Raw genomic sequence first — 16,833 nt, forward strand, 5'->3', positions numbered from 1 at the left:
TAAATATAATTTTCAGAATATCTTTCCCCAGTTATCTTCTAATTTTCTAATGAGTCTCCTGTTGCAGTTTTTCATACATTTCATATCAAATGTCCCTATTTTTAGCCAATGTTTACTTTGTCTGTTCTGGAGCTAACCTATTGGTGCAACACGGTAAACTCCGTGGACGAGGATCTGCTCCCTATGTAGTTATGAACGGCTTATTAGGAAACGAAAATGTAACATTTCTTATTTTCAGGTGATTACAGTCTAAATAAATTATTCTATTATATCCTATTTGTGCCACTCTATCCCGCTAAATCCTACACACTGGACCTTTAATATTGGTTTGATTTGACTCTGGCGCCACCTGCAGGCCAAACTATACACAGCTAGTGGTGAGGATCGAAATGGCAAAGTTTTCTTACCTGCAGGAATCTTTGCAGGTGTGTTGCAGGTGTGAAATGCACAGATGGAGCTGCTGTAGCCAGTAGATTTTTACCTTCCTTTTCCTCGCTCTTTATTTTAAGCCTTTGCAACCTGGAGCGACATCACTTTTCTTGTGCTGCTTTCACAAGTATTTAACCCTTGAACCCTGAGTAAATTGGTGTGATTGTTTCAAAAACATGGGGAAAAAAAGGCAGTGAGCAACTTCAAAGTCAAGTCAAAAGTTCTTTATTGTCATTGTTATAAAACAACAAAAGATCACAGTATCTCCCCGATATTTAAAACAGTACTTAAGAGATACCAATAAATAGTAATAAATAATTAATAATATACAATCATATAATGTGGGAAGAAATGTTAACCAAATTAAAGAAGAAAGAATTAAAGAAATTAGTAGATTTTGAATTTTCTATTTTTAAAAAGCTAGGGAAAACGGTATAATTATCATAATTACATAGCTGAAAATATGTAACAAAATTATTTGAATCATTTTAGGGACTTTTCCAAGTCTTGTTTTCGTTTTTTTCAATTAATTTTTTTTCTTACTAATTTTCCGGATAATTTTGTTGTCCCTTTAACTTATATTTGTTGCTAATTTTGGGGTAATTTCTTCTTTTGTTGCCCATCATCTTCTTATGTTTTTTTTTTTAAAGAGATCAAGCCAAATTGCTCAAGTTTCAATGGGTCAAAGTCCAGTTTGATTTGTTTTGTTTCTCAGCGACTTATAACTTTTACCATTTTTATAGTAACGTGAATCATAATTTAAGGGGTGAAAATCAGAATATGTGTTTTTTTTTCTCTCTTCTACATCTCTGTGTATACCAAAACACCAACCCACAGCAGGCAGCAACATCTGGGATTGTCTGCAACTCGGATTTGAGATCTTTTCGCTTTTAGCCTGCGGCAGGTTTATCCGCGCTGATGGCTTGATAACATTAATGAGCAAATAATGAGGATTTCGGAGCGAAATGGTCATTCATTGTGGACTCCTGATGCGCAGTCAGGAGGACCAGCCGTGCGTGTAGCGCTGTATCTGAACGTCTCCTCCCCTGTTTCTGCAGCAGTCTTACTGCTTTTCCTTCTCGCTCATCGTTTCTTGTGCCAATGCTGCCCACCGCAAGAGTAAGACAAGACTTCCATTTGCATAACACCACACTCCTCTTTCTTCTTGTCTGCCACCATCCCTCTCTCTTGCTTGATATCCATCTTGTCCTGATCCGTGTGGTCTGTGTTGGTTTGCGTCCTCTCAATCCTTCACCATTCATTCACGCCTACTCTCATGTGCAGTCCTGTTTGGTTCAGCTCAGACAGAAAAGCGATTTTTTCCTTCTCCCCCCTCAGTTTATTTTTTTTCGGGAGACAAAACACCATGAAAGCCTTTCTTTTTTAATGAAATTCCAGTTTGGGAGAATTTCTGACTGATACAAACGGGACGACAGTAATTTAATTTATTATTTTACGCATCAACAATCGCACGTAACCTGGAGAGGATAAAGAGGAAAACGCATTGTGGGGTTTTTGGGGAATTGCACTCGCGGAAGGTGTCGCCGCGGTGGAGCAAAAGGGGGATTTTAATGAGAGGAACTAATCCGATGTCAGTGTTAAGTTTGCTGAGGTAGGGTACCTGTCAGAGGGAGAGGGAGAGAAAAAATTTGCGAAGAAGCACCGTGGAAAGCTACGCGTCATTTCCAAGACACCAGCGCAACAAGGCAACACCATTACACCAGCCTGCTGTGTGAATGGCACACGGGGTGTCTTCCTCTGGTGAACTGGTGCAGGGTAGGCACGCTGTGACCAGCGTCCAGCTGAGATCCAGGGCTTTCTGTGAGTATCTGTGGGACTGCTGTGCGCACCAAATGGACCAGTGTGTTTGTCCCTCATGCACAGCGTACTGATGGGATAATCGGCTTTTCCTCCTGCATCTGTAATGTCCAATAATCGAGCTGTCTCAGAGTTAACATTTTTTGAATTGTCTCCAGTCTGCAACAGCGCTGTTTTATTTGTCTTTTTTTCTACTCTAGTTGCTGCTGACTGGACCAGATATCTGGCTTTTAATAAGCTACTTAAAACTCTCTAATGTGCTCTAGTTTTCATGCCGATTATGAAACTCTCTCCACGATTCGTTAATTTGAGATAACCTGTCTCTCCACAGAGCGATATGAGAGATAAGTTCATCTCCTGAGGCCACAACTTCCACACTGAGCTGACTCACTGGCAACTGCACCCAGGTAAGTAATGCAGTTTCTCAGAATATTAAAAAACTGGAAATATTAAAGAATATCTCTGCATGAGCATCTTGTGTTTTCTTGCACTGTGCTACAAAGCTCATATCTGCATGCAAACCAGCATCTCCTTTTTGCTTTTTATTGATCATGGTATCTGCAAATAGTCCGTTTTTTTTGTTTACACACTACTTCTGCTACATTTTTCTTTTCTGTTTGTTCTTTTCATGACTTTTTCTTTGTAATCCCGAGATGGTAGAACTGACATTTATGATGAGCCTCATTACAAACTGAGACTGCCACCATTTGAAAAACTCACAAAACAAATGCCGGCATCAAAGTGTGACTCATTATGTACAAGTGTTTACTTGTCAACCTGAGACCCCTGCTTAACAAACAGGAACAAGTCTGAGGATTAAATCATCATTACTTGTAATTTGTGTCAGAAGCGTTTGTCTTTTTTTAGATGTGGATCAGTTTTAAAGGTTAGAGGTTCAATGTGTAGGATTTAAGGGGATATATTGACAAGTATGTTTTCTTTGGTGTATAATCACCTGAAAATAAGTATCTTAATGTTGTTGTTACATTAGAATCAGCTGTTTGGGTCTACATAGGGAGCAGGTCCTGGTCTACAGAGATCACCATATTGCTCTGCCATGTTTCTACCCAGATTGGACAAACCAAACACTTGCTCCAGACAGGGACATTCGCATTTTTGTGTTTACCACTGTAGTTAGCAGCCACTTCACCATGAGCAGCATCAGGAAAACACTGTTTTTTAAATGTGAAACTGATTTATTTAGTGTTTCTACAAGTTTAAATCACCTGTTTGTTGTGGAGAGGAAGAGAGTTGTCAGAAAAAATAGGAGAGCACACATAAGCAGGTTTTAGGCAAGCGGCCTGACTCCAACATCCCAAACAACAGATTTTTAACATGAAACTGCTTTGTCCCATTTATATATCCTGGTCTGCTTGTTTTTGAAAATAAGAGACCTCTATACATGATACACCCTCCAGTAAAAACATCCTAAACATCTGGATCTTAAGTTTTCAAAGAAAAAATGTGAGCACACATGAACAGATTTAAGGCTAGCGGCCAACATGCCAAACAGCATAGGAGAAAAGCCATTTTGTAACAGGAAACTGCCTTGTTTAATGTTTTTATCAGTTTTAATCACCTTTGCAGATAATTCATCTCCCAGTTAAAAACCTCCTAAATAATGAAAACTTGAAGAATTCTCACTGGGAGAAGTTTCAGCTGGTTGCAATATGAAATTTTCACCACTAGATGACACTAAATCGCCTTAAGGGCTTCTTTATACTGCTGTTTATACTTCTGTGTCAAACGTAAACGTCACTGCCCTCGTACCTCCATGCGCTCTTTATGATGGCATAGATACAGCCAACAGATGGCTCTAGAGGGCCGAGTCAAAACTTCGATAGATAGATATTTATTCCGAACATGTAAAACAAACAGAAAAGATCTTACATGTTTGAAAAGGAGTAAAAGGGAGGATAAACGTAACATTTCCAACCATTCTCAGCTAATCAGTTAATTTACTTTATCTTTATCTCTAACATATATACATACATATACATATTAGCAAACACAACAACAAACATGACGGTGGAGGAGGTTGTAGTAATGTACCTTTTTTCATAGAGGCAGCGCTGTAGTCGGTAGTGGTCTGTGAGGCCATTAAACACATCTAAAATACATTTTTAAATGTCTTTTTCATCTCCTATGCATGCATTCTGCTTGAAACACGCTACATTTCCCCCACGATCTCCAGTGGTACTGCTCTGTGTTGTCTTTAGCTTCAAGTAAACGTGCACAAATGCAGACAAAATGAACACAGAGGACAGACAGAAGGCTCCATCCTTGTCCGTATACTTACCTAACGCTGAGTCGTAAATCATACACAGTGCTCCTTTAAATGAGAAACTTTGAAAAAGGACAAGTGGCATCTTGCTGGGTTCGTCTGAGGGATAAATGTTAAACTGGTTGTTAATCAAGAAATGAATGCTGAATATCATCAGTGCAGAGAATTGAAGTTTTGTGCTGGTGCAGATCGGGGGGGTGAGTGGGGTGTTACATCCCTAGAGAAATGTCTTTGGTAAGACTCCAGATTTGCAAATTATCAAAGTAAGGCCTAAAAAAAAAAAACCCAAACTTTTAGCTTGTGAAGATTAATAAATCATTCATACTTCAGAGAAACATGAGAGTATTTTTTTTAACAGTAAGTCTCTGTATTTTCTTAGCTGGTTGCTACCTGGTGGTTTCAGAGAGGATGTCACCTTTACTGTACATTTCAGCGGCGGATGTAGGTGTGTAGGATATGTGCACTCTTAATTATTTACAGGGTTTTATAGGATGTAACTGTAATATTTTGCAAAAAAAGACACAGAAATTTAAAGTAATTCAACTAGTAGCCAGTAATCTATTGTAAATGTAAAGGGAAACATTTTACAGTCTATCTGTATCACTGTAGCTTTTTACAGTAATTTATTGTGAATTAGTACAGTTGCATGCTTTAAAGTCTTGGAAATAATCAGTTTTGCAGGATGTGCCTAATATTTCAAAATAAATAAATGTATAAATTATACAGTGATATAGGTGCTGTGATTATTTGCAAGATTTTGCAAATATTTCACAAAAATACTGTAAAATTGATACAGTAACTTACTGTGAAAGTAATGCATCTAGTAGCCTGTAATTTATTGTAAATGTACAGTCAAACATTTTATGGTCTATCTATATCACTGTATTAATTTCAGATTAATTTATTGTGAAATATTACAGTTACATCTTGTTAAATCCTGGAAATAATCAGTTTTACAGGATATTGCCATAATATTTTTTAACAAAATACTGTAAATGACACAGTGATATAGATGCATGATTATTGGCAAAATATTAAAGGATGTAAATATAATAATTCCACAAAAATACTGTTAAATTAAAACTGTAACATACACCAAAAGTAATGCAACTAGGAGCTAGTGACCATTTTACAGTGCATCCACATTACTATCATTTTTACAGTATTTACTTTTTGTGAAATATTATAGTTACACCCAGTAAAATCCTGGAAAGAATTAATTTTACGGGATGTAACTGCAATATTTAACAAGAAATGTCATTTAAAAAAATGACACAGTACTATGAAAATAATGCAGCTAGTAGTAGAAAAATATAAATGATAACTTTTTTGACAAAATTGAAGACATTTATACCATAAAGTGATGCAGTAGATGCACAAATTGCTGCATAAACATTGACCAGAATACAGGAAATTAAGTATTTGATGCTCATAACCTCTAAACCCTCTGTTTTATATGTCCCCACCTCCCCAATGTTCAAACAAAACCTGCGCCATTGATGTCACTGAACTGTGTCTGGCACCACTAGAACAGATGAAAGATGAAGACACCTTTTGTCTCTATAATATTTTCAAAAAAACATGTTTTATTTCTGTGTTGCCACCAGTTGGAGAGCTTGCTTTTGCCATAGAAACGTCACCCACTCAAAATTTGTGCAGGGTTGTGTGCCAGACGAAAGCAGTATCATAATATGGGAAGGAATCAATGATATCACACGACAGCGCTGTGGTATATTTAATTCTCTCTGAATTAAGTGTAGTACACAATATTGCATCCTTGGCTCTAATATTACGGACATATGATTAATCACAAATTTTAAAGCTTAAAGCTTCCAGAATCAGAGATTTCTTTTTTCTTTTTTCTTTTTTTTGAAATTGCAAGACAAAATATAAAACACAAAAAAATAATATGAGGCAGACAGGAACAGTGAATACAAGAATGAATACAGGATTGCTCAGCTTATTCCTTGTCTCAGCCAGTACCACACCTAAAACAACTGATTTTAGGACGTTTCTAGGATTTTAGGACATTTCTAGGTTTTTAGGCCCTTTCTCTGATTTTTGTACATTTCCATACTTTAGGACATTATTATTATTTTAAGAAATTTCTCAGATTTCAGGATATTTCAAGGATTAAGAACATTTCTAGGATTTAAGGACATTTCTAGGATTTTTGGGATGTTTCTCTAATTTAAGGACATTTGTCAGATTTTAGGATGTTCTTTGGCTTTTAGGATGTTTCTCAGATTTTAGGATGACCCGTTTTGACGTTCCCTAATTGTGCCCAGATCCTGCTTTGCTGCTGACAGACTGGGGGAGACACCCCCGACTTTGTTTTGCTTATAAAGAATAGGATCATGGTGTGAGTGGTATTGAGTTGTGTAAAGTCTTGTGGGACTTTGAGTTACAAAATCTAAAATACCAGTTTGTGGTGGTAATTCACCAACATGTTGTTTTACAACCACCATTCAACCTCAAAGAAGAATACTGAGTACCAACAGTGGATGCAGTTGAGTTCATCCAGTTTGAAAACACACAGGGATGGTAAACATTTGCTGTGTTATCAACAGCCATCCACTACACCGACGTCGCCGTTGTCTTTCTTTGTTCATTGCAAGAATCAAAGAAATTATTTTAAAAAAACCAATCCCACTACTCTCCATGTTTACACCTAACGTTAATCACCAAAACAGAAAGTAAAAAAATATGTTGTTTTCTTGAGTTTAAAGAGGCGACATTGAGATGTTTGTGTTGTGAGTGGTGAAAAGGTTAATTACCGTTATAATTTTTGAACTGTAACTAAGTGTAGGTGCTCAACTCCACAAAAAGTTACATTTAGCAGCTTGTTAAAATCGCCTGATAAAGGCCATTTAAATCCTTTAATTGTTTTAAAGCAGCTGTCCTTTGCTCCCGTCTTCAGCTTCTATCAGTAAAGTATGTTGCACTGTTTCTTGGACATCTTCAATGCGTTTTCTGGCGGATTGCCATGCCAACTTTTAGGTGCATACTGCCACCTACTGTACCGGAATTCTGTCTTCCTTAGAGAAGCGTGTCCTAAAGTAGTGTATGCCCAGAATGCATTGCGCCATGACGTAGTTGCCAGTTCTCTTTTATTATTATACAATTATTGGACGTAACATTAGTGATGGTAAAGGTAGGATTTTTATTAGTGTACTTTTTTCCCTCTCTGTCTCTCTTTCTTCTCCCCAGTCCATTCATCCATAAACCTCATACAGATAGACTGTTCAGAATATAGATAAAACACACACACACACACACACACACACACACACACACACAAATCAAGAATTTCTTTATTTTCTTTCCTGTTTCTCCTGTTGCATGAGTCGCTGTCCATGGTGCTGATCCTGCTTGTTGCATGAGTCGCTGTCCATGGTGCTGATCCTGCTTGTTGCATGAGTCGCTGTCCATGGTGCTGATCTTGCTTGTTGCGGGAAACACTGTCCATGGTGCTGATCTTTCACTGAATCTGATCAGCAGACATGTGTTGAGTTGTTGCATAATGCTGTTGTTGCACAAACACAATCTGTTTGTCATTTATTCATAAGACAACAAAAAAATGACAACTTAATTTCAACATCTGCACCATACTGCTTCACCCTGAAATGCAGCCTTGACTGAAAACCTGCTCTCCTGTTATGCAGGTCAGAGCCTTTTTTCTGCTGCATGTCAACAGCAGCATGTGCTGTACATAAAGCATTGTCATATCGCTCCTGCTGTAGGTAGGCAACCTATTTTTGAGATGGAGATGGTCTTGAAAATTTAATTAGGAAGCACCAGATTACATTCCTTGGCTTCCTCTCTCTTCACATCGATGCAGATGTTAATCCTCTGGACAGCACTGATGCTTCACTTTCTGAATTGTTCACTCAAGCTGTTGATTGCCGTGTTGCTGCCAAGAAAACCTCTGCGAATTTATTTTAATCTGTCCCCTGACATATTTTAAATGGCTCATGTAAAATGGAAAAAAAGGCTGTTTACTGCATTTTTCGCATTAAATAATATATTACAGGGTTGAGTTGAGAGGCGTACTGCCATGAGAGACCAGGATTGTTTCTCCTTTGAATGGTCTTATAATATCTTTATCAGCAGGTCCAGGATGCCTGAGAACAACTGCTCTTTTCTTGTTATATTGCCAGTGAAGATTATTTTTGGAATCCCCTCGAACTTGACAATACATGAGTCACTTTTTCCCTCAGTACTACAGGTGCAGAGGGTAACGTTTTTACTGCTGCTTAGCACACAATGACCATTATATGTGTGGGAGTTTGACAGGGTGGTTCAATATCAATGACTCAGTGATTAGTAGGTGCCAATATTTGTGGCTTTCCAAGCTCGGACCAATGAAACGGTCTAATCCCACATCATTTGCATACAAAAGAGTATGACTGAGAGTACTTCTGTGATGTTATACCTTTGTTTGTACAGGTTATTTTAGGAATAGAACTCTGGATGAACATCTGACGTAGTGAATATGACGAAGATTTTATCCTCCACTTAATTTACTCATGAAAAACCTGAAAAGTCAGGGAATTTTCAAATGGCAATTTCCATGCCTGGAAAAGTTTTGGAGAACTAAATATACCCTTAAGGTTTTGGAAAAGTCATGGAAATTTGTTTCAGAAACCTGTATATTAACACATGATGCATTCAAGAAGCATCAGAAATTCGAAAATGCAATGGTAATTTCTGTTTTTACAGTTTCTGGCTATGATAAAAAAGAATTACCAGTTGTTTTTCTTAAAAACATCACCCAAATGGTTTCTTAAACAATGTCAAAAATTAAAAACACAAAATTGCTGAAATTCAGAGTAAAAAAAAACAAACAAAAAGCTTCCTGGTTTAGACAGCATCTTTTCTTTAGATATTTACAGTAAAATATATACAAAATACGTAATTTAAGTTGTATGCACCTCCAAAGGGCAAACATTTTAAAAAAAACAAAACAAAACAGAAGTCATTCCCCAGTGCTTAACTAATTATTTGACATTCCTCCCCCATTTTGCACCACCACCTTTCCTCTCATAAATAACAAGCAGTCCCTAAGTTATATTTAAATCTTCAGCTCTAAGGAGTTTGTCCTTCTCTGAATTCTTTATGTTTTTAGGCTATATATATTTCAAAAAGCTATTATATAGTAATGAAACAGAACAGCTAATGAGTATTGATGATCATTTCAGAGGTCTTGAACATTTGACCCAAAGTCATGAAAATTAATGATAAAAATGTTTATGAACCCTGTTCTTTTTCTTTCAGAGATTTGGATAAATCACATGTGAATGAACTTGGAAGACTCCAACATCACCACGCTGCCATGTTTCTGCACAAGCGCCTCCTGAACTTCACTCCACCTTGCACACCATGCATGTTCCTCTCCTTCCTGCTAGTCCTGCTCCCAGGAGTCACTCACCTCTCCCAGGGCAGCGCCAGCCACGACGATACTGGCAGCACACCCGCTAACTGCTCCAGTGAAGATAACTGCTCTGATGGCGTCGTGCTGCCCATGTGGAACCCCCAGAACCCTGCGGTGGGTGACAAGGTGGCACGCGCGATTGTTTACTTTGCAGCCCTCATTTACATGTTCCTGGGCATGTCCATCATCGCAGATCGCTTCATGTCTTCTATCGAGGTCATCACATCTCAGGAAAAGGAGATCACCATCAAGAAGCCCAACGGTGAGACGACGACGACCACCGTGCGCATCTGGAACGAGACGGTGTCCAACCTGACTCTGATGGCGCTGGGTTCATCAGCTCCAGAGATCCTACTGTCTGTCATTGAAGTGGTTGGCCATAATTTTGAGGCCGGATCTCTGGGTCCGAGCACCATTGTGGGCAGCGCTGCATTCAACATGTTCATCATCATCGCCATCTGTGTCTACGTGGTGCCTGAAAACGAAACCCGTAAGATAAAGCACCTGCGGGTGTTTTTTGTCACCGCTGCCTGGAGCGTCTTCGCCTACATCTGGCTCTACCTCATCCTGTCTGTGGTCTCACCCGGAAAGGTGGAAGTCTGGGAGGCCGTGCTGACTTTCCTTTTTTTCCCTCTGTGCGTGCTGCAAGCCTGGATCGCAGACCGCCGCCTGCTCTTCTACAAGTACGTCCACAAGCGCTATCGAGCTGACAAGAACCGTGGCATCATCATCGAGTCAGAGGGTGACGCCATGTTCACGAAAATGGACCTGGAGATGGACGGACAGGGCGTGAACTCCCATACGCACCCCAAAGAGGCTCTGGATGGGATGCTGGAGGGGGTGGAGGAAGGCGGAGGGTTGAGTGCGGAGCAGGATCAAGAGGAAGAAGCCCGACGGGAGATGGCTCGCACGCTGAAAGAGTTAAAACAGAGGCACCCGGAGAAGGACATGGAGCAGCTGATCGAGATGGCCAACTACCAAGTGCTGGTCCAACAACAGAAGAGCCGAGCCTTCTATCGCATCCAAGCCACTCGCATGATGATCGGAGCCGGGAACATCTTGAAGAAGCACGCAGCCGACCAGGCGAGGAAGGTGGTGAGCTGTCACGAGGCGAGTGGGCAAGAGGAAGACCCCAACACCATCTACCTGCAGTTTGACCCCTCTCACTACCAGTGCTTTGAGAACTGTGGCTCGCTGAAGCTGTCAGTGAGCCGGCATGGAGGAGAGAGCGGCTGCACTGTGAAGGTAATAAGAAGTAATTATAGAAAATAAGATCAGTTTAAAATCAAATGTAATTGCTTGAGGCACGTAAGATATTAAAACCTGGAGCGACATCATTTATCTAGTGCTGCTTTCAGACGCCTTTCGCAAGTATTTAACCCTTTGAAAAACGAGCACATTTACTTAATTTCTTTTTAAAATATGAGAAAAAAAGCAATGAGAGATGAAAGAAATTACCCCAAAATTAGCAGGAAATTAGAAGAAAGAAGAGAAGAAAATGTACAAGAACAGTACCTGAAATAGAATTTTAAACAAAAACAAGGAAATGATCTATAAAAAAATGCTTAAAAATAATATTAATTTTGTAACTTAATTTTAAATATGTAATTATGATCATTATAAAAATAATCAGTTACCCTAGTTGTTTTCTGACAAGACGTTTTCCTCTAGCTTTTTGAAAATAATTCTCTACTAATTTCTTGCAATTTATGGAACATTTCTTACCAAGTCGCTCATCACCCTTGATTAAAAAGAAAGAAAGAAAGAAATCGCACCAGTTTGCTCCGGGTTGAAGGTTTATAAACTTTTATAAAGGCATCCGAAAGCACCACAAGAAATGTCCTGTTGCTTCAAATTTCAAAGGGTTATACCTTTTACCCTTGAGCAAATTATTTGGATTTCTAAACAAATTTTGGGAATAAAAAATACACTGAGCAACTTCCACACATTGCAAGAAATTAGAAGATGTAGAATTTTTTTAAACTAAAAAAAGCCAGGGAAAAATGTCTTAGGGAAAAACGAAGAAAAGCTAGGAAAACTATCATAATCATAATAGTTTAAAATTAGGTCACAGAATTATAATAACTTTTTAAGCATCTTAATGAGATCATTTCCGTCGTCTTTTTTCTTTATTTCACGTTATTCTTTTTTTCCCCTCTAATTTTCAGGTAGTTTGTCTTTATTTTCTCATTCCTTGCTGATTTTTGGATCATTTCTTCTTTCATTGCTCATTGCCTTCTTTCCATGATATTTAGTAATGCTTTCTTTGCTCTTGCCACTCAGGTGGATTACCGAACAGAGGACGCAACCGCCAACGCCGGCTCAGACTACGAGTTCGCCGAGGGGACTTTGGTCTTCAAGCCTGGTGAGACGACCAAAGAGTTCACCGTCGGCGTTATCGATGACGACATTTTCGAAGAGGACGAGCATTTCTACGTCCGCTTGAGCAACCCACGCATCGTGCACCGAGCCGAGGTCTCCATCCTGGAGCCGAGCTCCATCACCTCCAGCAACAGCACGGTGGGCCTCTCCCATGTCCCTCCAAAGGCGGCCTTGGGCAGCGCTCACATCGCGACAGTCACCATCTACGATGACGACCACGCCGGCATTTTTACATTTGAGAGCAACTCTACGAGGGTCAGCGAGAGCGTCGGCAACATGCAGGTGAAGGTGCACCGGACGTCCGGGGCGAGGGGGAAAGTGGCGGTGCCATACCACACCGTTGAGGGCACCGCCAAGGCAGGGGAGGACTACGAGGAGGTGTCCGGCAAGCTGGAGTTCCAGAACGACGAGACCATGTGAGTAATTCTTCTTTGATGTGATGTCTTGTTGTTGCTTCTCATCACTTGATCACACATCACAGCCCACATGATGGTATGTTAAACTAGATTACTGTAAATGATCTATTCCTGTAAAGGATAAAAGGACTATTTTTATGAGTCACGGATACATTTGCTCGCAGAAGTTTAGATCTTTCAGAAGGAATGACGTGGGAGGAAAAGAGGATATAATTGTGAGGGAGATAATGAAACAATGTGGCTGATGTAAAAGAAGCAGAAGAGGAAGCATAGGAGCTGCTTTCTATGAATGAATTAACACGCAGCCCTTTGGGATCTCTGCGGAGGTTAAACGGGAGTTCATTGTGATGCAGAGCAATGAAAACTCCACTGCAGAAAACAAAGGAAGTGCATGTTCGCGACAGAGCGGAGGGAAAGAAAATCAGGCAGGTGACTGCACAGCAGTGAGGAGGGGATGAGGAGCACAAACCGGTGCCAGCGATGAAGCCTGTGTGATATATTTCAACAAAAGGACTCAGGGATGCAGCAGCAGCAGAGAGGCAGATAAAAAGAGCACGGGAGGAAGGGTACAGAGAGAGGTGAAAGTGTGATGTTCTTCCAGCTTTTCTCTTCTTGAACACTGTGTGGAAGGTTTGGCTGAATGATGAGAGTGCTGTTGGTTTTATGATGTGAAGAGCAAAGAACCTGGCAATTATCCACAGTGCTGATTTTTTTTTACTTAAAAAAAAAAGAAAAGAAAATGCCCTTAACCGCATCAAGCTCATCACATGAAAATGATTAACAGCGCACCAAAGGACAAAACAAAAGAATAAAATGTGTCAGCTGAATGCGTCTGTGTGAGGAGGATTTCAGGGCTCGTGTGTAGGTGTATTGTGTAGGTCGGCTGAGTGGGAGGAAAGGCAGGTGAATACATGGTGTCAAAGAGAATGCAGAATCTCCTTGTTTGTCTTTTTTGCCTCACAGTGCAGGTGAGATTTGAATATGCTTGTGCAGTTTTGCATTTGCACATTTATCTGCGTTTTTACTTGCCTTTTAGGGGCTCTTGTATTATTTAATTCCCTTCACCTTCAGAGCAAAACTAAACTAAACCAAACTTGGCACTATAAGTCCAGTTCCATGTTAAACTTCCACAACAAGAACTGGGGGGCAATAATCCTGATGGTGGAGCTACAGCGCCTGTTTAAAGTTTGAAATTCATAACAAATCACCTTTATGGCCTACGGAAGTGATACTCAGCTACGGCCCGCGGGCCAACTCTGGCCCCTAATAGTGTACCGGGTGCCCAACCAATCTCCAATTCACAATAAAAATGAAAAGGTCACATTGGAAACTGTTTTTTTTATTTTGAGTTTACATAAGATGGCAGAGTCCTAGATACATTCTAAAATCTGAGAAGCGTCTTAAAATCCTTGAAATGTCCTATAATCAAAGAAAGGCCCTAAAATTCTAGAAATTACCTAAAATCCCAGAGATTTTCTAAAATTCTCAAAATGTCTTCACATCCTACATATGTCCTAAAATCCTGCAAATATCCTAAAATCCAAGAAATGTCGTAAAATCTGTGAAGCATCCTAAAATCCTGCAAATGTCCTAAAATTTTAGAAATGTCCTAAAATCCAAGAAATGTCCAAAAATTCTATAAAATGTTCTAAAATCCTAGAAATGTCTTCACATCCTAGATATGTCTTAAAATCCTGTAAATGTCCTAAAATTTGAGAGATGTCGTAAAATCCTTGAAATGGCCGAAAATCCCAGAAATGTCCTAAAGTCCTCGAAACGTCCTAAAATCTGAGAGATGTCTTCACATCCTTGATACGTCCTAAATCCTGCAAACGTCCTAAAATCTGAGAAATTTTAGATGTTTTCTATGTTGTCTAGATGAAGTGTGCAAATCCTCAGAATTTTGTCTTAAAAACTACATTTTTATTATACTAGTTTACTACACTAGTTTGAATCTGCCTATAAATACATGTCAGCTCTGAATTCTACACCGGTGAGGGAGCTAAACCTGAAAACAACTTGCCATCGGGGCCATCGGGGCCATCGGGGCCTACAGAGTTCTAGTTGCTGGGTGGTGCAGATTAAACATGCTTTTGCCTCCTCAGACTTTGTGCTGTGTGGATTAGAATCACATGATTTTACTTCTCCTTGCTCCTCAAATGCCCAGCCCAACTCATTGCTGCAGCTATAATTTTATGTGTATTTCTCAGGGTTTGCTTGTCTGTACGCCGAATCCACTTTAAACCCACATCAAACAAAATGTTGCTCCGAAGGGGAATCTAAAAAGAGCTTCTTGAGCATCTGAAGTAATTAGAGAGAGTGAAGAGGGGTTAAAGGAGTCCCAAAAGTTCTCAACACGGCGCACAAGCTGCGGTTAATGAGACAGTACTGTACAGCAACGTGAAAAGAGAGCCTGGCAGCTTGTACATCTGCTTTCAAACGGAGACTGAGCATTAGATAAAACCCTCACCTACCGAGCCAAGACTCTGTTCATCTGACTGTAGCGAGCTGACAGTGACACAAGCATCTGCACACTTCATATTATCTGGAGTCATGCTTCTTTTGGCGGTCGCCGTGCAGCAGGAGGCGGGGGAGGACTGTGGAGAGCTAGCACCCAGCCGAGCAGGACAGTTTGATACGAGAAAACAGATGAAAAGAAAACCCAAACGCGACGGGAAATGCCAAAGCTGGGCTCAGCTGCTCCTGTGCTCCTTTGAATAGCAAACAAGGACTTAAAGGGGACTGCGGGGGCGCTCTGATCATGGGTAAAAACTGACTCAGATCTTAGTCAGAATTTCCAGGTCCAGTTGGATCAAATCATAGCGGCATCTTGGTAGCCAGCTATATTTCAAATCTACCTGTAGACAGAATAAAAAGCAGCACTTGTCTCTATCAAAGGAAGGGCAGCTTTTTTTGTACAGCAAATTTTCTACAACACTTCAATTCAAAGTGCTTCAACAAGCAATAAAATGTACCAAGGGATAGAGACTTACAATAAAAGAGTAAAGAGAAAAGATATAAAAGGTAAAATTTGTTACTAAATGATGTTTTTTAATCACTAAGTAGCAATAGTTCAGACAGGAGGTGCAGAGATCAAAAAGATAATTTTAAATAATATTAGAATCATTTTTTAAATAAGTTTGCAATCATTACAGAGTGGAGTAGGCAGTGTAAAAAAGGAGCATTTTTAGCTTCGACTTTAGCTAACTTCGACTCTTTAAACCTGAGCAAATTGGCTTTATCTCTTTCATAAACACATGACATGTTACAGGTTCTTACTTACAAAAAATGACCTGAAATTTATCCAAAAAAAAGGAGAGAACAAAGGAAACAAAGTAAAACAAAACAAAGCAAGTTCGTTCAATCATTGATTTGCTTAATAAAGAGACACAGATGTTCTACAGATCCATAAACACTTGGGGCCAGATGCATGAAACTCTTTTGTAGATTCATGACTAAAACTATGTGTACGCACAGAGGCATAAATATTTGTTTTTTCCATCAGATTTATAAAACCGTGTGTACACCTGACTGTGTTATATAAATCTCAGTCATTGTGGTGCTGGGCGCACGGCTAGGAGCCTCATTTTTACACCCACAGTTCACCATAAATGGGCGCAGAAACAACCTCAAATATAAGTTTGCATATTGACATACATGTCCCTCCACCAATCATTCCACCTGTCAGTGAGAAATACAGTAAAGAAGCTGCACTTTCAGTGAAAAAGTTGTATTGGCAAAGTTCTCCAGCAGTGCCAGATCAGCTGTCATTACGCACGGCTTTGGATATTTGTAGCATTAATTCATCACATCTCTGCTAATCATGAAAATCTTGATCATCATTACTTAATGTCAAAAGGATCAATGATTCATTCAGAGCGCTCATGTGAAAACTGACTTTACAAAGTGCTCTGCATGATAAAGTTAAACCATTACTAACAGGGAGATGAATGTAGATAAAAATAAAGCTTAAATGCATCACTCATTGGGTCATTAACTTTCTAAATGGACGTAAGTTTGACATTTTCAGAAGGCTTTGTAAGCTGCAAAAAGAAATAAAATCAATCAGT

The 16,833-nt window shown here is 39.5% G+C and overlaps 1 protein-coding gene across 2 annotated transcripts in view; it reads left to right on the top strand.

Moving 5' to 3' along the window:
* Positions 1-1,254: 1,254 nt before the first annotated feature.
* The window catches only part of slc8a4a (solute carrier family 8 member 4a), a 62,801-nt gene continuing 47,222 nt past the window's right edge, over positions 1,255-16,833 (top strand). The window contains exons 1-4 of one of the 2 annotated variants that reach the window (XM_088088651.1): positions 1,255-1,548; positions 2,579-2,654; positions 9,809-11,210; positions 12,249-12,763. In XM_088088651.1, coding sequence (XP_087944777.1) covers positions 9,867-11,210; positions 12,249-12,763 — 1,859 coding nt within the window. In that variant the 5' untranslated portion in view covers positions 1,255-1,548; positions 2,579-2,654; positions 9,809-9,866. The other variant, XM_088088650.1, reaches the window with a different exon arrangement.

Source organism: Plectropomus leopardus, chromosome 15 (genome assembly GCF_026936395.1).
Source record: "Plectropomus leopardus strain MGB_pleo_1.0 chromosome 15, ASM2693639v1, whole genome shotgun sequence".
Classification (NCBI taxonomy): domain Eukaryota; kingdom Metazoa; phylum Chordata; class Actinopteri; order Perciformes; family Serranidae; genus Plectropomus; species Plectropomus leopardus.